At 42.6% G+C, this 23,964-nt stretch overlaps 1 protein-coding gene across 4 annotated transcripts in view; it reads right to left on the bottom strand.

Annotated features, from left to right (window-relative positions):
* The window catches only part of SPATA13 (spermatogenesis associated 13), a 47,255-nt gene extending 28,323 nt beyond the window's left edge, over positions 1–18,932 (bottom strand). For 2 of the 4 annotated variants that reach the window (XM_074915358.1, XM_074915351.1), the window contains exons 1-3: positions 17,144–18,932; positions 3,466–3,828; positions 246–390 (exon numbers count right to left, since the gene is read on the bottom strand). In XM_074915358.1, the coding sequence (XP_074771459.1) occupies positions 246–390; positions 3,466–3,828; positions 17,144–18,781 (2,146 nt within the window). In that variant the 5' untranslated portion in view covers positions 18,782–18,932. Of the gene's footprint in view, positions 1–245; positions 391–3,465; positions 3,829–6,044; positions 6,141–6,253; positions 6,260–17,143 lie in introns of those variants that run through there. The other 2 variants (XM_074915344.1, XM_074915367.1) reach the window with 2 other exon arrangements.
* Between the last annotated feature and the right edge of the window lie 5,032 nt (positions 18,933–23,964).

Raw genomic sequence — 23,964 nt, 5'->3', positions numbered from 1 at the left:
AAATACAGGAGTGTAAGTGGTACAGAAGAATAAACCAGAGCAATGTCAAACAGTAGATGTAAAAAAAAAAAAATTTAAATGAACACAGCAGCTACTAATGAGAAACTTAGAAGACAAAGCAACTTAGTTGGGTACTACTTTGTCATTGAGTTGGTTTGCACCCTTTTGTGTTCCACATTATAATCTACCTCCTGACCAACCTGGGGGATGAAGTTGAGATCTAGAAAGTTAGAAAGACATCTTACCATTAGACGTTCTCATCTGCCGCCTTCGTCCAACCCGGTCCAGGCCAATGGGGGTACTTTGTGAAAAGGTGAGTGGCCGGAACCTGGCTGAAACAGCTTTGTAAGGGGGTACCTGGTGTGCTGGAACAGGTGGCCGTGTAACAGGCTACAGAGAAAACAGGAAAATCCAGTATTAGTAAAACTACCAGCAAGTCCAACTGAGCAAAACTCATATATGAGGAAAGGTTTCTTCAGATAGTCCAGGTAATTACAGGGGCAGTAAAATCCCCTACTTTGAAGTTGCTTAAACACTGCATACCATATCCACCAGCACCACAGAAAATATTTTATTACATTACAGTTCTCTGCTACACTAAAAACTCTTTAACCTTTTGTTATGATCAGACATGGTCCATAATTTTCATCTTGTAATACCCTAGCCCAAATGCTCTGGGATCTAAGTGCTTTGAGAACAGCCTGTGCAATGCCAACTGGCATTGTAAACACACATCTGAGGGAAAACCCAAGGCGAGAGTCTCCAGAAATGCTACAGCTGGAAGTTGTGTTAATTTCCTGGGATGTTTGCTTTCTTCAAATAAATGTATTGCTTTTAAGTAAAATAAACATATTTTACAAGACAAAAATAATTGTCTAAATGATCCTCTGCTCTGAAGTTCCCAGGAGTCTCATTAAAAAGAGGTAATATTCAGTTTACTGGTAGCATTATCTAGGAGCCATTTTCTTTAGTTAAATCATTAATTTGCTTAATTATGATTAGAGAACCTACCCCTGTTTTATTTGCAAATTGAGTCTAATTTTATGTCATCCCTGAACAACTCCACACTAGCCAGGCTGAATGACCTTGCATGAACATTCAACACTAAACAGCCAGACCTCAGCACACAAACTTCAGAGAAACTCGTCTTTAGATCTTCTGTTATCTTTCAGTTGTTACTGTTCATAGGCCCTTTTATGAAGTAATCTGAAACATCAGAGGTGGTTTTTTAATGAACTCTCTATTGACACTCTGTTATGAAACCAATGATTTAGTATTGTTTGAAAACCTTTCCTCACACCTAAGCTGTCAGACCAAAACAAAACACAACAAAGAAGGAATTAGCATTATACTTTCCAAATATTACAATGGGTTTTCAAAGCTTTTAAGAAAAAAAATCACCAATGTGAAGATCAGTCTTTGAAAGCCCCACATAAAATACTTCTAGCATGTTTCCCTTCTTCATTAGTCCTTTACATTCCAGCTACAAATTTACTTTCTAATGTGACTGCCAAAAACCTCAATGTGTATTGAATATGATTTAACTACAACCTCATCTTTAAACCTCATTTCCTCAGTGCTTTAGCAATATACCAGGATCCTATCACTGAATAACACCATAAGGAGTAAGTCCAACATATTGCATCAAAGTGATGGCAATCACTATATGCAAATAACTGGCTGCTTAAGTAACAAAGCTATTTATTTTGGGGCAACTAAAATTTTCTTGTAAGGCTTCAGTCCAGATCCCTTCCCTGGATAGACAAGGATGTGCTGTTATTCAGTGGCAGGCCTGGGAAGGTCATCAATTGATTTTAAAATATGCCCCCACTGGGAATGCTCTATAGTTTGGTCTTGATCATGGTGATTCAGCAATGTGCTCATTTAACCCCAACCAGCCCTCAAGGCAGCATCAGAGTACAGAAAGTGTCAACTCAAATAGCTGCCTTGATGTGTGTTCCTGCATTAATAAACTGATGCAAGCAAGGTTTGAAGATAAATCAATTTGTTTTCAGAGTAAATGAAGGGCCTGGAGAGTGTTAAATCAATTCTATGGTACAGCAAGGGTTACTTGGGTTGCCAATACTTACTATCCCTTTAAATCCATCTATTATTCTTGAGGAAGATGGCCTAGAAATTATAACAAAAATTTTCCTTGTTTGTTTTTTTTTCCTCCAAGCTAAGTAGTGATAAAATTAATTTTAAAATATCTCAATTATATATGGTTTGAAACTATGGTCTTTGCCTGGGTCAAAGTTCATTGGTTTCTTGATTTTGCTTCAAGGTACATTTTTTTTATCAGAGAATTACAAAGAAAAAATGTGCAGTATACAATAACAGTATGCATGTTAAAAATTCCTTTTCACAGGAGACTGAAAATCGTGCCATTGTTTCAGCATTTGATTTCAGTCAGGGGAGTACCACTAAACTTTCCAGCAGGAGATCGAGTGGCATGAGAAAGATTAAGAGGATTCCAATTCCATTAATAACCCCTAGAATCACATTTTTGAGGATGTAAATACTATTCTTTTTTTCTATTGCTTTATCAGCTTGACAGTTGCTTTAGTAAGGAGTCCTCTGCTTTTCTGGAAAGTGGAAAACACCTGATCAGCCTGAAACTCTGTAACCAACTGCAGAACAGGGCCACCAGTACCAACACAACTCTAAGTTCTTCTTCTGTACATTGTACCCACTCAGGACCACCTCCAGGGAAAAAGGAGTTATCTTTACCTTTCAGAACTTTTTATTTCTTACTTTCTTACCTGAGCCTACAGAGATGGCAAATAGTATATAGGTACTGCTCAAGTGCTAACTCAATCACATGCTATTTTCTTACAGGCTTCCTACATCTGTATCATCAGGTCAGTTTAGTAGTACATAAACAGACATTTTATTCGTATTGACAGTTTTCTTAAGATTCTTTCTTTATTTCAATAATTCCTCAATTTATTACCAATTTTCTTAAGCAATGTCCTCACTAGTTTTAAGTATGCCAATACCAAGATTTTTAACACCACAGCTAATGCCACAGGTTTTGACAGGCCTGTTTTTTGGAGAATTTGAAATGATCAATAAATAATGTGTTATTATCACATTTGTTTGCACTCCTCTATTCGTCAGCCCTACACCCTGTAAGGAGACTAAACACACAGCTGTATTACACCAAATGAGCTCTTATATATCAGTATGAGACATAATAACCATTCCAAGACAGAAATAAAGTTAATTTACAATATGGAAAAGATTATCTCAAAGTCAGTACAGTTTTATTCCATGCTGGTTTGTTTCTTAACAACAAGACAAAGTAATTAGTGACCAGGATAGCAGAATTGTAAGTACACGATGTCAGCTTGACAAAAGGGAAGGAAGAGAAGGAAGCATCCATTCTATTTTCTAGGCTGAAGATAGAGACAAGGAAGTGAAAGGGTCTCTTGCAGTTTGCAGAGAGCACATCTCTTATCTTACTTGTGTCAGCAGACCTTCTATATCTTCTGCCGGACCGTTTCCATAGAAATTGACCCCACCTATTACAGAGATGGGTCTTCTTTTTCGCCCTCTGTGGTAGCCTACTGTATTGCTTTGGATCCCAGACCCGACGGAAGCCAGCCCTGGCGGATTTTCTCCATCTGTGCAGTCTGTCTTCTGAGACTCCACTGCAACTGCATCTTCTGGTATAGAGAAACTTCTGATGGACATTTGGCCATAGTCTGAGAGAGGTCTGGGCCGAGATCTTTTTCCAGAGCCCCATCTCCTGGGTGTGACCCTTTGTGCATCTGACTTTCCTTCATCCTGGGATGGGGACCTCTTCCAGTGATCATCAGAAACAACCTTTTTAAATGTGAACAAGTCAAATAAGGCACAGAATTTTCCGACAGTTAATCATTTGTTTTTCATATGGCAGATCAACTTAACATTGCTAAAAAGTTACCATAAATATAGCAAATGCAACTGACAATTCAGGAACAGAGTAACTTTGCAAACGAAAGACATCATGATGCTTGTGCTGAGTAAGGTAAACCCAGCCATCAGCACCTCTTATGCAAACATGATTAATAACACTAAAAACTCGCCTATTACCTCAGCAGTATAGACAGGCCCTATCACAAACACCAGATGCACTGAATAATGCCTTGGAAAGACAACACTGGCATTCACAGGACTTGTTCCTGTGCAGAAGTAGGATGTTACATGTAACATCAGTAAAAGTAATTCAACCAGAGTGCTGTGTTTCTAGACTGTTTATCAAGGCCTGTAGTGACAGGACAAAGGGCACCGACTTTAAACTGAAACAAAGTAGGTTTAGACTGGACATAAGAAATAATTTTTTTTTTATGATGAGGGTGGTGAAATACTGGAACGGGTTATCCAGAGAAGTTGTGGATGCCCCTTCCCTTGAAGTGTTCAAGGCCAGGTTGGACGGGGCTTTGAGAAACCTGGTGAAAAGTGTCCCTGCCCATGGCAGGGGGTTGGACTAGATGATCTTCAAAGGTCCCTTCCAACCCAAACCATTCTATGACTCTATGATATTCCTCTGCTTTACCACTATTCAGTGATGAAAATAAACAGTAAGGCTGCAGTTTGACTGCTTGCTGATCCCACAGTAACTGTAAGCCGATACCAAAATGGGCAGTTGCGCTCCCTCCTACCACTCGCTCCCACACTCTCACTTGGGTCAGATCTAGAGATTGTGAAGCCATGTGCGAACTGGGTAAGCGAGTTCATACAGTTTGGAAGGGAGGAGCTAATTTGCTATACACTCAGGGAGGTTATAGTCATAGGGACTAGGACCAGAGATACATTGTAACACACATAAAGGAAAAATTGATACCTTAGAAGAGGAAGCTTGGAAAATTAGCATGTTGTTCCTATTTAACAGTACATCTGGCTCCTGGAGCTTAATGCCTACAGGTATCAAAATTGCACTGGTACTACAAGTTTGGAAATAAAGTAACCTCAACTGAAATACTTGTTAGAGGGAAATACTTGTTTAAGGATTTCAATGCATTTGGAGTAATACTGCTATAAACTTTTCCAGCAAAACTCCTGCACATAAAAATGTATGTTCATTTTTCTCTCAAATTTCCAAATTCTCAGCATTTCCTTGGCTTTTTCTGGCTCCTCTATAAAGAACAGAAAAGAAACAGAGAAAGGAAGATGGGTATTTCTGGGCTGGGTGGTGGCTTGCATGAACACCTGGTGGAATAAATGACAAACTCTAAAGCACTGCTGTGCAAGTGAACCCTGCCCCAAGTTCTCATACAAATAATGAACTAATTCTGACTCTTTTTTTTTGTTGTAAAAAAATCAGCCTACCTCTTTATTAGGATATCTTTAAACTACCTAAGTGCATTTCTGACAATGTTCAAAGCTAATAAGTATCCCAGCACAGAGAGGCATCATTTTGTCTGTCTCTGGTTATATTTTGTTCATCTGTTTCAGACCAGATGAAGGCATCTCAGGTACTGCATATTGAAAGTACACATGCAGCCCAGAATCAGCCCTTTACAATGATGCCTGTGAAAGAGGACTTACATTCTGTCACCTTCTTCTCCACCTACCATTTTACAACCAGGCTAGTAGAACTCTGATGAGCCTTTTTAGAAGGTCACCTGATACAGTGGGCAGATTTCTCTTTTTCTTTGAAAGAAAGCGTAATTGAAATTTCACTGTATGACAGCACTTTAGCTAACAGGCAGAGTTATTAAACAGTCAGCTTTTTAACATGATTACTGAAATTAAGGTATGAAAAATGATCAATGTCGTACATTGCTACACATTCAATTATTTCACTTTGAGCATGAAATTTATTTTAAATAGAGCACTTGCATGAATTCTGATTTCTATGGCATCACACCTGTCACTCAAGCATACTTCAGCTTCTTTGCAGCTTTTAGCACAAGGCCAGTTTTAACAGTATAAGCAATTCAGTAGAGAGTGACTGACTCCCTGGCTGGTGCACCAACACAGCTTCAGTGAAGCTGTTCCTTAAACACAGCCCCTCCGATGTCAGAGCAGCAAAATCACAGGTTAAATAAGGTTCTTACCTCAGAATCGGACACAGGTAAAGGGTCTCCACATATGCAGTGGCTGAGAAAGGAGCTCATAAGAGTCATTTTATGTTTTTGTTTTGCAGAGCTACAAATGTGAGCACACTCTCTTTGTAACCAGTCAGGCAAAGTTCATCCCATGATCCTGTACTTTTAGACTGAGGGAAGGACACGTCACATGTCGTCATCTAATCTGCTTTTTACACCCTTATCTTGAACAGTAACATTTGCAAAGAGAGGACTGCTCTCCTTCAGCAGCACTCCACCTACAGTGGTGATCCAAATGACAGGCGGATTAATCTCTGCTGTGCAATAAACAATGCTGAAGGAGACATGTATTTTCAGGCTTAGATCTATAAACTGCATTGAAGAATACTTACAAAACAGAAAATTAACCCTCTCATAGCAAAAATAAGAGGACACTAGACTGATAACCTCACATTCCTTATTCTCAGTGACCTGCTCGAGCAGAACCTGAACAAGTGACTGCTTACTAGTAGGAATAAAATATCCAGCACACAACTCATAGGCTCCAGTACTGCAGTCACTTAAACATAGGTGTGATTCTTAAACATCAATGAAAAAAAATCTGAGGAAAAAAATTTTGTTCTACCTGTCACTGACTTTATATTGGTGCAGCACCACTGACCTCAAATGACCTTCTCTTGATAAGTGAAATTGGGTTTATGTTATACAATTATTATTGGTAACATCTATAGACAGATATATATGGCACTTCATATAGGATGAAAATCAAAATGTCATGCACTGACTCATGCATTTGAAGTGTTGGTCAAAATTTCCAAGAAATGTTAAGATTTCTGAGATTTAAAGGTCTGAGATGAATCTGCACTGTATTTTCTGAAATTCACACCTGCTAGTGTAGCAACAGCACAGGATCACCAATGTTAGCAATCAAGATTATTCATCTTGTCTTTTAGATGGTATCCTCAGTTAGGTTTCTTCTGAGACTGCAAGCACAAACTACTTATTTATACTGATGCAAATGAATTAGTTTTATCTGGACAGTTGAATTTCTATGACAGCATATTAGTTAAATTGTTGTATTTCAATCATTCTCCTTTTTCCTGACAGCACCATAGCTACAAATACAACCATTTAAAATGAAGATTTACTTTGATCCAGGCTACACTTTTATTTGCTATTGTTCCCATGTAGTATGACACTTTTAGGATGGGATTCAGCTCCAAACTCCCACATCTAAATTTTGATGTCTGCAATAGAGGTGTCTGTATGTTAGCTAGTCATTAAAGCTGTCATCGTAGCCTGTAGAAATCTGGGGTGAAATTTTGTTGCCTGAACGTAGGCATCCAGAGCCATTTCGAATGTCCTAAGGGATCTAAAATATCTCTCATGCAAGTATGACACAGGACCTACGGGAGGCCTGGGCCCTCCAGAAACAAGACCCTGGAGATGAGGGGAACCAGTCAGGGCACCTCCAGCAGCACTGGGTTCAGGCAGTCGAGCTGAGGCCCCAAACACGTGTGTCAGCCAAGCCTACAGAGCGGATCAGCCAGGCAGCACTACAGGCCGGAATCAAGTGCCAAACCTGACTGCAGGCAGATGTAGGTGGCACTACAACCATGTTTCCCAGTGCTTCAGGGAGCCATGCTTGGTCCCCATCTCCCGCTCCAGCAAGGTGCAGCTTTCCCACAAGGTGCTTTCCAGCTGTGCGCAGCTGTCTTAGATACCTGCCCCTCACACTACACTTGACAGCTATTTATAGGTAACTCAACGCAGCTGTAGGTGCCACTTTCAGATGTGCTGTTTAGGGTGTGATCCCCAGGGCCCCCTGACCGCACCGACCAGGCTGCAGTGGGAGCTTTCCCAGGCTGCTCCCGTGTAGACAACTACACCATGGAGTTTGAGCCCAGCCAGACTGAATTCCTCCTTTGCCTGGGCCCAGACTGATTTCCTAATCCAGGCACAGCAGCCTCAAGGACTTGATCATGATCTCACTCAACTTAACCTGGCACTGGTACAACCCTGTTGCATTTAATGGCACATGACTGCTGTTGGCATTCCCTGTTACTCATTAACACCAATGTAAGCAACATCAGCATCAGGTGTTTAACCACTGAAATCTTAGCCTAGCCTTCAGAGCCAGATGAGAGCCAAGTTCTGCAACTCTTACTCAGACTACAGCGCATATTTGATAAATTCAGCACCCAAAATTGTCTTCAGAGGGAGCATTGCCCAAGGAGCACAAGATCTGATCTGTACAGTACTGATAAAGGGTTGCTTATATGCATGCAACTTTTATCAGCAAAATGGCAAAAATTTGCCAGTACTTGAAACTGCACAGCAGGACTTTTGCTGGCACAGTTACACCAAGTATGAATAACACTGCATCCTATACCTGACCACACTCCCCACTGCAGAAAAAGCCCAAACTGTAAGTCTGACCCAACACAACCCACTGCTGGTCAGCTTGCTGCTGTTGGTATGCTTGTGAAGGCTGACAAACTGCTGCCACCATGATGGCAAAGGAAAAACAATCTCTAGGTGATTTTTTGTTTATGTGTTTATACCAATAAACTCCCTAATGAAAATAAAATCACCACGCCATAAACTTGTTGATGCTTATGTACATTGCTGAGGCTCCTTCCCCAGCAATCTGCATTTCAACCCCTACCATTACCTACTTGGATTTTTTAAAATTTATTTTTGTGTTCTAAATGTAGCAATACAATCAGTGCTTATAACATATACATACAGAGAAGCATGGCACTATAAGGGGACACTTAAATATCCTGAAAGTTTTTTCTCTACATGGCAATCCGCTGGGAAGTCACAGGTAGGTGCCTCTTGGACAAGGACCCCCAGAACTGCTGGTCTCCAGGGGAAAGAGCATCCTGGCTTCCTTCTGTCTTTTTCTTTTTTTTTTTTTTTTTCCTTAGCTCCACAATACTACTTTGCAATGCTTCTTGTTTTGGTATCTGTATTTTTAATGCAGCCTTGCCGACTACAGCTGCCTTTTTCTAATCCAGAGAAAGGAGATAATAAAAATTTAGTAATGTATTTATAAGAAATACATACTGATTTCCAAGTGTAATTTATAGAAAAGTGTGATAAATGAAACATGATAATTCTGGCTGAGAATAACTTACAAGGAAAATCTGAGTAGGCTGAGAAGTTTCAGAACACAATTAGTACATATTCTCAGTGAAAACTTGCAATCAATAATCAGTCATGTTCTGTAAATGACAAGGCTTCAAAAAGTCTTACAGTATTTGTGTTATGAGTACACATTTCTCTGTGCATTTAAGGGTCTATATAAAAATGTACAAACTTTTTATGTTAGCAATAACAGCTATATGCTGGGTGACTATTAAATAGCTGGTATTTCTATATCAGGCAGTAACTGCCAAATGCTAGGAAATCAGTAGTAATATTAGAATTGATTTTTCAGTTCATATGAGCCACCGAAAATATAAAGGAGCAAGTGGATCATGACCTAGCGACCATAAATTATTTTATCACCTTCACTTAACAGAGTAAAAGTCCAGACAACATGTCTCCACCCAGGTACATGATAAAAGGCAACCTTTGCACTTTTTCTTGTTGCTAAACAGCAGTGGGGGAGCATTAGTTGAAGTTCATTTATCATCACTACTGAGGTCAAAAGCTTGTTTTATCTTTCTTGTACATGATCAATATTTTTACTTACAAACTGTTCTGACAGCAACAGAGATTATGAGACTTCAGATACAATACAGCCTCCTAGAGAAAATATATTTGTTGCTTTCTTTCCAGATTTTATAAAAAGATCCTAAAGCATTATGAACACCCACTGATTCCCTGTTGATTCAACAGGCTGACAATTTCCAACAGTGATAAGATCACAGCAATAGTTACCATGGAAATGATTGCTGACTGTAGAAGAAAGCACCCATTCAGTCAGTGTTTGCATCTTCTATCACAAACTAACTAGAATTATTAAACTGGTCCAGTTCACTTACAGGAAGACAATTTCCATCTGTTACTTTCTAATTAAACGCAAACTGCACTATATTCTTCTTCTTCACATCCCTCTGACGACTTTGCTGCTAGCATCTTTTCTTTTCAATTAGCCTTTGAGAAGACCACAAATAAATGCATTGATCTATCCCTACAATACACAGTGATATTCAACCAGTGGTCTGCAAGACAGGAGAATAAGACCTGTGAAACAACCACAAAAAACCTGTTCAATAACATATGCATTTACACATATACAAACAAGCAAAGCAGAAGAAATCAAAGTAATACAGCCATGTTCAAAATACAAAGTTTTAGCTGCTTGGAAGTTACAAAAATTACAGCAAGATAATCTGCCTTTTCTCTTCCCCCTCCCCAAAAAAAATTAATTGGGTGGACCCACAGTTTAAAAATTTGCAGAACACTGCTTCAAAGGGAGGACTCCCTAAAGGGATAGCCCTGCACTATACTAGTATAAGCTCCTAGAATGGATGCAGACAGTACTATGCATTGTAATAAAGTAAAATTACATTACTATGCCATGTAATATGATAAAATCAATCCCCAATAGCAACACAAGCTACTGTCGTAAACCACTCATTTTGGAAGTTTTAGAAATTGGGAAAAATGTACATAATTCTACACTTGGGATTTGTTGACGCCAAAGCAAACTAACACATACACCTATAAAACCACATTAAAAGCAGTTTAATTAAAAGCATCAGGCTATATAGATACAGCCCCAAACAAAATTTAGCCATATATTTCTAAGATATTTTTAATGCAGGTTTGCTTCATATAACCCGATCCTTGAAAGCTTGCTTATCATAATCAACAAGCATATTGCTTTCCCTCTCAGCAACATGCCTCACCAAGATTAGCGATTTCACCTTCATAATATTCACATTTCACAGATAAGGAGCAGACACAAAGCAGTTAAGTCATGTAAGTCACTGAGGAAGCATGGGGCTGAACTGGAAATGACAAGCAGATCTCATGACTCTCAAATCTGTTCTTCAGCCTCAAGAATTTCCTTCGTCTTCCCTTGTAACTCATTTTCAAAACCAAATCATCTAACATATTTCCGACTGGCATAGGGGAGTTTGCAGGGAAATGTATTTGTTTTGCAGAAATAATCTCATCAGTCATATAAAAATGCAAGCATGCTAAAAGCAGAAAACTGTTTCCACTCATTTTCCAGTGACTGATACTTGGGGGTAGATAGGTGATGCTCTAACATGGTCTCTTATCTACTTCAGTATCTGAACTGGAACAGCAAGCACACAGTGTATAGTAAAGGAGTATTCATATCGTCTGTCTCTTTTTGGAGGATGCATTGGCATTAATAATCTCTAAATAAACCCCTAAAAAATTTCTAAATTGACTCAGAACACCCCGGATCAAGTGACAAGTCTAAAAAAACCCTCTGTTTTCTGTTTATTTGGCAAAACAAGCAACTTCTTCCAGGCTGTCTTTGTAATGTCCACTGGCAAACCTCAAAAGCCAGATGATAACCACAGGTTGAAAGTGGAACTTTCTGCTAACAAAGCAAAATGTAAAAAGCCATAGGCCTTTGCATCTCTTCAGTGTCTCACCAGGCAGAGGTTCTCTGGTTCCCCACTCTCTCCACCCTTCCAGAGCAAAGCCTCATCATTCCTGCCCAAGCCCAGCCACCAGCAGGTCCTAGAGACAGTCACAAACTCCAGCTTGTATGGGGTGGAGCTGCCTTGGGCAACTCTACGTCTGCAAACTATTACTTCCTAGAGTGTGGAGTAAGGGCGAGGCTGCTGTGGTTGAGCTTGGAGTAGGAAGATTCAAGGCTGCTGTGCTCGGTCTCCTCCAGCACCTGGCCGGTGTCCCAGTCTGCCACAGTATCCCGCTCAGCATCCCAGTATCACGAGCAGCACAGCAGCCTCTGGATGCCAGAAGGGGGAAATGCAGGCAGCTCAGAGGAAACTGCAGCTCCCTCTGCTCAATTTGCATCACAACCTCCCAGGGTTCAGTGCTGACAACTCAAAACCATGCTTGATATAAAAAACAAATTGCAGGGCTAGAAGTGCCATTCCACTCTCTGGGGTACTATTACTCCTGATCCCAGAGTGAGCAGTGCCTGGGTACTACTGAGGTGTCAGAGGAGCTATAGGAGAGTCAAACAACAGACACTCTGGAAAGGCAGAGGAGCACAAATGCAGTAAGGAAAAGGAATAGATTGCCCCAGGCTAACTGCAGTGGAATCCATCTGAGCTCTCCCTTTCAGCATCCACAGACCCTTTTTATAGGGCTGATGGTAACTCCTGTATTACTCGATGGTTTTCAGGAATGGAGAATTTTATTCAGCACTGCAGAGTTATTCAGTCTAAAATTTAACCTGATCTGGAATTCAGATTACTGTCACCACTGCCTTGATTTTCTTCTTCATAGTAGAGGATACAGCAACAAACAATTACAGGCTATACTGAATGGCAGACAGCTCTGTTGCAGCAAGTTGGAAGAGTTTTGCTGTGATGGGAAAATATTCATGTCCTTTGAGGGCTCCCTTTTGCATCATTTCAGTGACTGGATCTGCAGTCTGGGTTTGCAGCAATGCACAGTGGTTTCTGGTTTAGCTCTGGCTCTTTGAGCAACTGTGGAGACATCATGTGAATGTATCCTGACTTGTGCAGAGCAGCTCAGAGAGTTTAGTGTAAATCCAGCGTCACTCGGTCTAACTGAAACCTCAGTTTGCCATCAGAGATGCTGTTGAAAGCCAGTTACAGTGCTCTCCTGCTCTGTTCCCAGGCCCTGCAGCCAGCAAGATCAGTGTCGCTGAAGTGTGAGCCCCCACTCCAAATTACAAGTCCCATAGGAGTAAACCCAGTTTAAGAAGCTTCCCCCCTTACTTTACCTAATCATCCTTCACAGCTCAGCACATTTTCAGGTATACAGATTAAGCTGATCAAGCCAATCTCTAAACTGCATGTGGATGAACCAGAGGTGAATAAATCCAAAAAAAGGAGTTCAGAGAGCTGAAACCAGCCAGTTCCCAGCAGCTGTGCTCATGCCCAGACCCACAGCACTCGGGAGCTTGTGGTAGGTACCAAGGATGCCCCCCCCTCAGCTCCTGACTGGTGCATGCTCCTTTGAAGGTATTGAACATGACCACATATAGCCCTTTGGTCCTTCACTGTGAGGACACTTTCTGAAACAAGAAATAGGGAGGATGTACAGTGAGGACAGAGCTAAAATCTCTCCATATTCCCACCCATACAGCTCTTCTTCCTCTTCTCCTCCATAAGCTGTCCCTCAAGTTAAGCCATCTGTGCTCAATATTCAGAGCCCAGAGAACTGTATGGGACAGACCAGCTCAAACCTGCCAACAGCTGAACTCTAGGGCACTGCACGGTGTGGATTAGTTGGGACCACTGACTTTTGCATGGCACGAACATAAATGAGTCAAGAGACAGAGACCTTAAAATACAGAGCACTTAAAATACAGTCTGCAAACAAAATGTGACTCAGCCCTAATTACAGCAGAGTTACCTCTTCACTGTAATTTATCATTCACTTACAGTCATGCAGATAAGGTGTTTAAGTAATAAAATGTCTGGTATACTGTGAAGCCAGATGCCAGCAAGGCAACTTAAATAACAGGTGCTCTAAGAGCTTGTGAAAGACTAGGTAAAATGTCAAATAACTTGATTTGTCTTTTTTGTAACAAATTCAGAACAGTGTTTTGTTTAGGCAGTGGCTGACACATGCCAATTCAAAGCAAAGAGTCTAAATTTTCATTATTTACAGTGACCTGGGGCTCTTCTTCAAGAAAGTAAAGACTATGCAAAACAGCCCAAATAAAAACTTGTACTTAATCATCTCTTGATGCTATTTAAAAGCAACATATTGAATATAAGTGACAGTGGCATAAAGCAGAGACTGGGAAAGCATGGGCTGTCACAGATGAGCTTTGGTGACTCACACCTCTGTAGCTTAAGAAGTGCTGAGGCATGTATCCAGGCTGCACTTAATTAGCTCTTCCCTGGGAAGCAAGCTCTGGCAGGACCAACAACAGAGAAGGCCAAGCACCTCCTCTGCTCCAGTCCAAATTTTGCTTTTTGGTGAAACCAACAAAGCGATAGAAGTGACAGGATCTCAAGACTGAATCACATAGGAAAAAAGTCCCCAAAACATCAATTCAGATAAATGGATAGACACCCTTGTGTGAATACTGCAAAATCAGCTTTACAGCACCAGGGAAACACAAGGTAGAAATGTTTAGTTTCCACATTTTAGAAAACACAGAAACAGACCAAGTTCCACAGACTTAATTTGCTGACTGATCTACTAGACGAGGGGGGTAAGGGAATAAACTATATTTGCTTCCAGCTATGGCAGCCAGTCCTGAAAGAAAAACATGTTTCAGCCTGACCGCTTAGCACCTTGTAAGCTTTGTACTGAAACATGTCTCCAAGCACCTTATAAGCTTTGTACTGGAATATGTCTCCAAGCCACAGAGATTCTGGCGTCTGTACTGGAATACATACTGGCCTCTACATGAAATCCATACAGAAAAGAAGATGCATGGAACATAGAAACAGTGCCTATTTGTCCATCAACACAGCGTATTTAAGGTTCAAAGACTTAAAAATCTGAGATTTGCATGTCTCAGCATTACATCTCAACTGATCGTTGAGAATGAACCAAGTGCTTGACTGTCACAGGAACAACTTGTTGAGTGGGTACAGCTCTGTAACACAGAGGTGTAAGGTAGAGTTGAAAATTAATTGTAGTCAAAAGTTCAAACTCCAGTGACCTCATTGTGTGAGTATGCAGCATTCATAAAAGTGCCTGCGGGCTGAATAAACTCCAACAAAAAAATAACCTGTCGTTAAGCATCTTTGGTCCCAAGCTACCTCCACAGTGAGGGAAGCATGTTGTGAAGGAGGACAAAACGAGCAATTAAACCTTCCAAAGAAACGTCAAGGTGAAAATATCCAACTCTCCTTGTTTTGTCACTTCTAGTGCCACAGCTTTAGTATTGTGTATGGGAGGAGAAGCAGGCGTGGAAAAAAGACGAGACAGAGTTTACACCCCTTCCATAACAGAACAGAAGTAAACCCTGTCCTGCACAGCTCCTGCTGCCAATCCACAGCTAGCACCTCCAAAAACTTTGCTTTTTGGGATCAAAAGTGAGGTCTGCACAAATGATGCAGCTGCCTCATTTGTGTGGCCACAGTTGTTTTGCCATATACAGGGGCTCCAGGCAGTGCTCACAGCAGGAGGGGGCTACAGTCCCTCGCTGCTGTCCTGGCAGACAAGAAGTCCATCCCCTGGCAGCCATTTCCTCCATCTCCATCCCACACCAGCCGCCTGCCCACTACACAAACCCAGAGCTGCCACCAGTGCACACTCTGTATTTTAGACAACTGAAGCGAGCACTAAAAGGCCCTCACAATTAACCTAAAATGTTATAATATAAAGAGAAAGTTTAAATTGCATGTTAGATAATAACAGAATGTGGTGTTAAAACTAAAACTGCAGTAACTTTTATCCACCCAATGTACACATTCATTTAAAAACTGTACTGGTTTGCCGAGAGCCAAGGGGAGGAACCAGCTGCATTTCTTATGGGTTATAATCGCAGATCACCACTAGATGGTAGATGAGTAGCATTAATTCTACCTCCCATTTTATTCCTGAGAACTACAACTGACATATATCCACACTAGGGCTCTCTCCTCTTCTGGCAGTGTGAAAGAATCTCCTTGCATACACTCTTAAGTGAGAATATTGGAAAAAGATGTATGGCTGGGGCAATTCTGGGACTCTAGAAAAGGAATAACCTCAGAGCCCCAACACTTACCCGCACTTGGTTTATTTTTCCAATCTTACCACAGCTGCAAGCACTACAGTAAACAAACTCGCTTTTCTCTGGCAGAAGGACAATATTGATAAGGTCTGTAACCATTTACAGTCAGTTTGCAAAAACCATGCCAGGCTTTTAAAAGTAAGATGGCTTCAAAGACATTGTAAGACTTTACAGCATGAAAGGCTGAAGTTTGTGCAGCTGCAACAATTGCCTTTGTCTATCACATACCTAAAGGTATAAGATACTTTTAGTCAAACTGAGGTGGCTTAAAAGATAAGTCAGCTTTATTTTGTAAATGGTTTCCATATTCGTACAGATCCAGAGGGATTTTTGCCCCAGTGTATTTTTCCCAATGAGTAACAAACCCTTCTCTGCTGCCTCACCCCAAGTAGCTCAAAACCACACCAGTGCACATTGCTGGGGCCGAGATGAAGCCACACTGTTTCAGAAGGTGCAGGATATGTGTGACAGCTCTTCACCAACACTGCAACCGCTCCAGTGCCAACTCACACAGTGCTTTAGGTAAGGGCACACGGTTATTACACGAACTTACCTCTGAGGTGCTGCAATACATCTACCTACCCATCTACTGAGAATATGAAATGATGCATTAGGTGCAGTGAAGCACTGGTGTTTTCACCAAAACATCAGTAGCAACACACTCAGCCCAGCATATAAAAGTACTGCTGTTTGAAATTTGCAGCCAAATAAATAACCAAACAGTTTACCCTCAGTATGGCCATCACTGCAGAGTGAAAACATCAGATACTGAATTCTTAAACCTCTACAATGTATGTTTCACACCACACTGCTCTATAAATATTACCATGGTCTGCAAGGCTTCCACAGGCAAAGTGTTTTACACTGAATCAACACCACTTCAAAATACACAGACTCTTTAGAGACCTTTCACCTTGGAAGAAAACACAGCCAGACCCTACTTAAGCTGGTAAAATCTGACCAGACCACATGACAAGGTGGTGTATCTGCAGGGTGCAATAAGCTGCCATTGAAAACATACATGAATAGCTTTGCTGCCAAAACTTTCTTTGATATTAATGTACAAAGAAAAAATAATTTTATGTTAGCATCCAAAGAGAATATATTAAAGGAAATAATTGCTTCAGCATATTTTAGCAATAACAAGCTGCAATAACCATTAGTATTCAGGTTATTTTGCATTGTTCCACATTAATAAAGACAAAACCTGATGGATATATATATATATATATATATATACACTGCTTCTAAAGGATTTTGCTTTCTTTCTTACCTCTTCCTTTTTCTCTTCAGCACCAGGTGCTAAATTGAGGCTCAGTTGAGAGTGGCTGCTTATGCCACTGTCTTCATTTCCATCATCATAGTACACAGTTTGCACGGAGTCCTGGAAGCAAACAGGATTCCTGCCCAGCTTCAGCCCTGGTACCTCAACTCTCTCCTCACTCTCTGAGGAGCTCAGTGACAACGTGCTGTGATGGTCCGGGCACCGGAAATTGATATTGCACTGAACCTTCTCTGCAGTGGGACTCTGAGGTTTTGGAGTAGTCGGTCTGACTGGAACATGAGGGTTTTCAGCTTCATATGTAAACTGCTGGGTAGCTTTTGGTTCTTCCGAGTCTGAATAAAACACTTCACAGGGAAATGGACTAATGTCATTCAGCGTGGGTGATAAGCTATCAGAGTCTGGCATACCTGATGATGTCCTGAGGCTTTTGTCTTCAGTGACAGCTACATTCACCTCACCCTCTTTATCCTGAGCAACTGCAGGGCTTTGCAGACAAGGTGTTCCCGGCAAGGAAGAGTCTGGAGTAGATACCGGGGAGGTGCATCTCTTTCTGTCATGATCTGTGCTGCTGGAAACCCTGCGGGAGTAGTCATCGTGCAGTCTGCTGTTTGACCTTGTTCTCTGGGACTGCTCGTTTGGAGAAGGTGCCGTGCTCTTAGGGCTATCCTTCTTCCATGCAACATCTGTAACATTACTGACAAGTTTCAAAACCCGGTCAAAATCCTTTGCCCTGATAGGGCTCTTCCATCGCTTGGATCTCCTCTCAGAGTTTCCACCAGTTTTGTCCAAGTCAGCAGAAGTAACACTCACAGTCCTTGTCAGCATCTGTTTTTCATTTGCAACCTTGAGGTCGGTAAGGTTTGAGGTGGACTTCCTTTTGAATGAGCTTTTTTTCATAAAGTTCAAATTATCTGAACTTTTGCTTCTCCGATAAATTATCCTGTTGTTTTCAGAGTCTTTCACCAAAATTTCACAGATCTTTGGCTCTGCAATGACAGGTGATGTTGGCCTAGTACAGCTGTGATGACTCTGAACTTTATCCGTGTCTATCAAGTTTATGCGGCCAGCACCATAAGCCCGCCTAATGCTGCGTGAGCGATGTGTATTCCTCAGGAAAGACTCGTCGATCTCCTCTGCATCAGAGTAGTCTGAAGCTAAACCATCCACCTCATTCTGGAAATCATGCAGAGGACCCGAATAGGAATACCTGTTGGTCTGAACTCTCACCACTGCCCCGGTTGAACCATGTTTGCCTACGCCGTTCTCATTTAAGATGTCTGCGCATTCCCTTGTTTGAATTCCTTGGAGAACTGAAGATTTCAACTTCTTGAAAGATCCCATTTTTCTGATGGAAGACAAAGCATTCCATGTGGACGAGTTGCCCATCAAAACCAGAGAACGAGGCCTGTCAGAGCTAGAATTAGCCCGTTTTCGAGGGGTGGTGAAAAAGCGCATGATTTTGGAAGGGCTGAGTTTATCCTCCTGAATTTCCTCCTCGTGACTGTTGCTGGTGCTGTATCCACCATTATGACCGACACAGGTTGTCTGGTTTTGGGGCTCTTTATTATCCATAACTATGCACGTAACAGTGGTGCCATTTCCACAGCCATTTGGAAACGTTGTCATGCTCTCGATGCTGTATGCATGGAGACGGAGGCTGGGGTAGCTCAAAGCGATGCTGCTGTCTCCATCGGCTGACCTTGCTGCCTCTCCATCTACTGCACCTTGGTTTGTCTTGCTCTCACACTGACTGGATAAGCTGAGCTCCTCAGGCTGCGCTGCCTGCAACAGGAAAACAAAAGCAACCGTTAGAGAAATTTCCTTACAAAGTCCCCAACTAAAAGAAACTCGAGCCCCACTGTAGGAAGTAAAGACAGGCACGAAATGCAGGAGTTCTTTTTCACTGAACATAGGTGTGCTGCAGTGGTAAGGAGAAGGCACTCATAACTTCCTCAAAGTATAATTGCATTCATTAGCAATTTAAGAGAGCAGAATAATTTCACTATGTACTTGTTTCTCTAATGCTTAATAAGGTAATAAATTCAGTACAACTACCACACCCGCCTTACAACACTAAATATAATTCACATACACACTTAGAGAAATCCCTAACAAACAGCAATCCAGTCTTCATCCTCACAGCATTCAGCACTGAGCCCCAAGACACACAAGAAGTTTTCATCCAAAAAAACCCAAGCACGTCCATCAAGTGCCACATAATCTTCAAACAATAGGCAAGGAAGAGGAAAACATACATATTTTTTCCTACACTTGCTGCTGTTAGAACCCTGCATGACACTTAACTGTCTTGTCTGTCCCCTAGCAGGTAAACCTAAGAGTTACATCAAGTGCACAGAAAAGTATTTTTCCCTAGCCAGAGAAAACATTCAGAAGTATGTAAAGCCAGAAGTCAGCCTATGATGTCACGGAACTGTGATGAAAACTTGAATTTGGAAGTGACTGGACCCTCTGTGACCAGGATGTGCTGTATCAGGGATCTCTCCTTGAGCTGAGCCTGGGAGATGCAGAAGCCCAAACCCCACTCGGGTGCTTGGGAGAGCTGTGTGGGGACCACTGGCCATGCCTCCCCTGCCCCGGCCAGGGGGCTCTGGGGCAGGCAGGTGCTTGCATCACCATGCTACACATCTTAAAAACGAAGGTCACGGCACAGTTCCCTCTGCAGGGGCCGGTGGGACCTTCACAAACCTGCCACTGCCTGGGGGGAGCGGGGGTCTCCCCCCCCCCCCCGCCCCGAAACGAGGAGAGAAAACGTACAGCTGTGCTTGAGAGAGAGAAGCAGCCCCGGCCCCTTCTTTGTCTCCTGCCCACCCAAGGGGCCAGGGGGCTGGGGGGGGGAGGTGGCCCCTGGCAAGCGGGGGGCGCCGGGCGAGGCGCGGGACCGGCGGCAGAGCCCCCGCTGCCTGCAGCAGATGTAAAAGCCTCTCGGGATTTTTCACCGCGGTTAAACTGCAGCGAGCGGTCCCGGGGAGCAGCGGCAGACCCCGCAAACCCCAACCACCGCCTGAAACGCGGGAGATTTGGAGCCCGTGTCCACTGTTTTTAAGGCTGCTCCTTCTTGAGCGCACTTTAAAAGGAGTTTTGCGAGCCTCTGTCCCTCCGGGAATAAAAGGATTTCCTTGTGTTTCAGCGAGACGCCTGAAATCTCCCTCGCCGCTGTTCTTAATCCCCCTCATTCACAGGGTCGCGGCGGGAGCCCGCCGGGCTGCGAGGCAGAGCCGAGCCCAGGCTGCCCCCGCCGCACCCGGGGCCGCACAAAAACCCGCCGGGCTCCGGAACCTCGGCCCGGCCTTATGCTCTTGGACCGCTCGCAAATTTCCACGCGGCGAAAAAAAAAACCTATATATATAACAGTAATGATAACGAGACGCTGCTCTCGGCAGAGAAGTTCCCAGACAAAGCGGCTGTGGGAGAATCTGCACCTGAGCAGCAGAAAGGAAGCGGGGGAGAGGCGGGAGAACAAACACCACGAAATGAAATGACAGAAACCAGCGCGGAGTCCGCACCAACTTCCCCGCGATGCTGCTGCTGCCGGGAGGCGGTCGCGGAGCAGCGCCCTTACCTGGGGGGGGGACCCCGCCGCCGCAGCCCGTCCCCGCCGCCGCCCGCTCCCGCATCGCTATGGCAGCAGCGGCCGCGGCGGGGCGGAGGGCGGGGAGCGCCGCGCACACGGGCGGCGGCGGCCCGGCGGGGCGGGGCGGGGCGGAGCAGCCCGGCAGCCCCCGGCCCCTCCGGCCGCCCCCCGGGCAGGCTCCGCTCCGCTGCAGCGGAGCCGGTGGCTGGAAGGAGCTTCCCTTCCCTTCGCTTCGCTCCGCCGTGCGCGCCGGCCGTGCCCGGGGGGCAGCCGGGCACACACGGGTGGCCACCGTCAGAACCTTCGGAAGGGCCCCTGTGCCGTCGTCCCCGCCGCTGTGCCAGCGCGGGTCCCGCTTCTCGCCCCTTCTCAAACACCAGTCTCTCTTCCCAGCTGTCACCTGCGGGTTAAATAGTCCCTCACTCGGTATAACTGATCCTCCTAGTAAGCCCCAAGTATTTGAAAAAAGCCTCAGATCATCCGAAACTCTTTCTCACACCAGCAGCTAGTTGCTTATTTTATAATAAAACAATCCGTAACATGCATTTTTATTTAATATTTAAATTGGTTTGGGGCCCCACTGTGCTTGTCTTGCCAAACAGTAATTTCTTAGTAGAGGACAAAGCAATATATTTTCCTAAGCGCGGTTTGCTTTATTAAGCTTAAAGACACAAATGCTGGAAAATAAGTATTTGCCAATCAGCAAGCTCACTCAAATACTCATGCTTGGTTCGCAGGCTGTCTCTCTGTCCCAAACCTGGACAACTTTCTGGTTTGCCACTGTTCTGAGAGTTAACGGCAAGTAGAACATTTTATGCACATTCTGAACAGGTTCATAAACTACAAAGAAAATTTGATGAGACACTGTCTTACAGTCCCATGCCATGACTCCTGACAAAGACCCGTGACAACTGGTAGTCCTTGTTTAAACAGTTTATTGTCCAAAAATATTTCTACACTTAGACTGGAGCTGTAGACATAATTAAAACTTTTAATGTAGCTCAGGTAAGAGGCAAAATCAAAGTACAACAACACAGAGTGCATGGCAGAACAGACACTCAAAAGAAGTAAAGAAAGGCCATCAGCCCTGCTGCCTCTCCTCTGAGACTGGTGTGACTGTACATGCTGTAATTACTTCTCTGGAAGCAGTATAGACATACTCTGAGGCAAGGTGTAGTTAGGGGATGAGGCAAACAAATGGACTGAAGGGATGTAGGTCAAAAGAGGTAGCAAATAACTCTGGGAGTGACCACAGGATTCTCTGGCAGTCAGCAGCAGCCGGCACAGCCTGCCACCTGGCCAGGTCTTGTTGGCCTCAGCTTTATGGTATGCCCTATGGAAGGAGTGAGTTTTGAAGAATGACTCAAATGAGGCAGTAAAGTGGTTCCTCTACAGTACTGGGCATGGGAAGCAAAGAGGAAATGGAGATGAGGACTGGAAACATTGACACAGTACAGGAAGGGTCCATATGGACCATGGCTGGTGATCTATGTTAGCTTGGGACTACCTGGGGGAAGTTCTCAAGTGCTGATAAAAATTAACTTCTTCCATGGGAAGAGGAAGTCTCTGAAGGAAGAGTCAGTGAAGGTGCTGATATGGCCAAGAGAATGACTTTAGCAGCATTATTAAGGAACATAGTTATTTCATTTATATGAGACAAGAAGTGTAGCAGAAGTTAACTTTAAAAACACTTTCAACAGGTCTTGTAAACTTACCTCACAACCTCCCTGGTATCTCTAGGGGTTTGTGCTGGTTGCTTAAAAACTTCTATTTAAACCTGAATTTCAGTGTATTTGTGTTCCTATGTTCCTGCATATTCCTTTTGATAAACATCCTAGACATATCCATCACATTCATTTTTAATATACTGTTTAATCTACAAGCCCCCTCAGAGAAGGGAACCCCCAGTTCCTCCTGTGTCCGCTATCTACCAGCTGGACAAAAAGACAAAGCAGAAAAAATTATTGAGCTGAACTGAGCCACTAGTTTGGTTCTCTCTTTTATCCATCCAACAGTGTTTCTGAAACTGAAGAAATTCTGATAACTTTGAGATCTGAACACTTCTTTTAAATATATTTGAAGCTCAGCAGCAGGTTGAAAACTACTTGAGGAGACAGAAATTACATGAGAAGGTATTGACAGAGTACTAACATGCTCACAAGAATTTAACTTCCTTAAAAAGCCACTTCAGATAATTAGATAAGAATATATTTTATGTTGTATTCCTCAAATGTCACTACATTTAATAAAGAAAATAACTAGAAATTCACAATTACAGAGATAACAGTATTTAGTCAATAAGACACGTGTCAAGTTTCTAAAAGTAAATACTATAGTTTTAATCTTCCAGACTTGTTTGTCATAGATATTCTCCTGGTAGTGTGCTTCAACCCTCTTCTAACTTGTGCAGCTTCATTGAGTCAGAGTCTGTCCTTCCACATGCACGTATATTTAGCAAAGCACAGATGCAGCACACTGGAGAGTATGTCTGAGAACAGGATTAACTTCCTGTACTGGAGACCAGTAATTACCCAAATCTTTTCTTAATCGGAACTATTATTTTTTTAAAAGACTGGAAAGGGTATATAGTATTCAGGTGCCATCACACCAATGTTTAGTAAAATGATGCAAAGCAAAATTTATCAACAGCACTTCCATGAGAAAGAAGGGAGATCACTTTTCTGATTATAAAGTTGAACACTTTGCAGTTTCTTACAATACTTGAAGAAAAACAAGCCATGGTGTTTCATCAGAGTTACACAACAAAGTTTCAGTAGATTGGTCCTTCCTATATAAAGGGGTTTTTACAATCCTTAAAAATCAAAATGTCATCCAAATTTCTGATTAAAAAAAGGTGCTTTTGAGGTGACGTTCCTGGCTGGTTTTCCAGCTTTTTTGTTTCTTGAGAGGATTAATACTATTTGCCGCTAAGAATGCTGGAAAAGGTGTAAATAAGAACAAATTCATAGCATTTTCATAGGTATTTCTGAAAAAACGAGCTATATACTGTGTTATTTACAGGCTAATAGCTTGACTCCAGATGAGTAACAGAAGTGGCAGTGAACTGAGAGGCAGTGCCAGCATTACATGTTATGGTTGACCAAGTACAGTAATTTATGAAGATAAGAACTCTGAGAATAAATTCCATATTGGTATATGCATGAGATTTTTAACAGTGATTTTACAATGCACATCACACTTACCGCAACAAAAATGA

The sequence above is a fragment of the Athene noctua genome, chromosome 1, assembly GCF_965140245.1.
Source record: "Athene noctua chromosome 1, bAthNoc1.hap1.1, whole genome shotgun sequence".
Lineage (NCBI taxonomy): Eukaryota > Metazoa > Chordata > Aves > Strigiformes > Strigidae > Athene > Athene noctua.
Note: the sequence above shows the minus strand (reverse complement) of the source record. Positions and strands in the feature narration are given on the sequence as shown.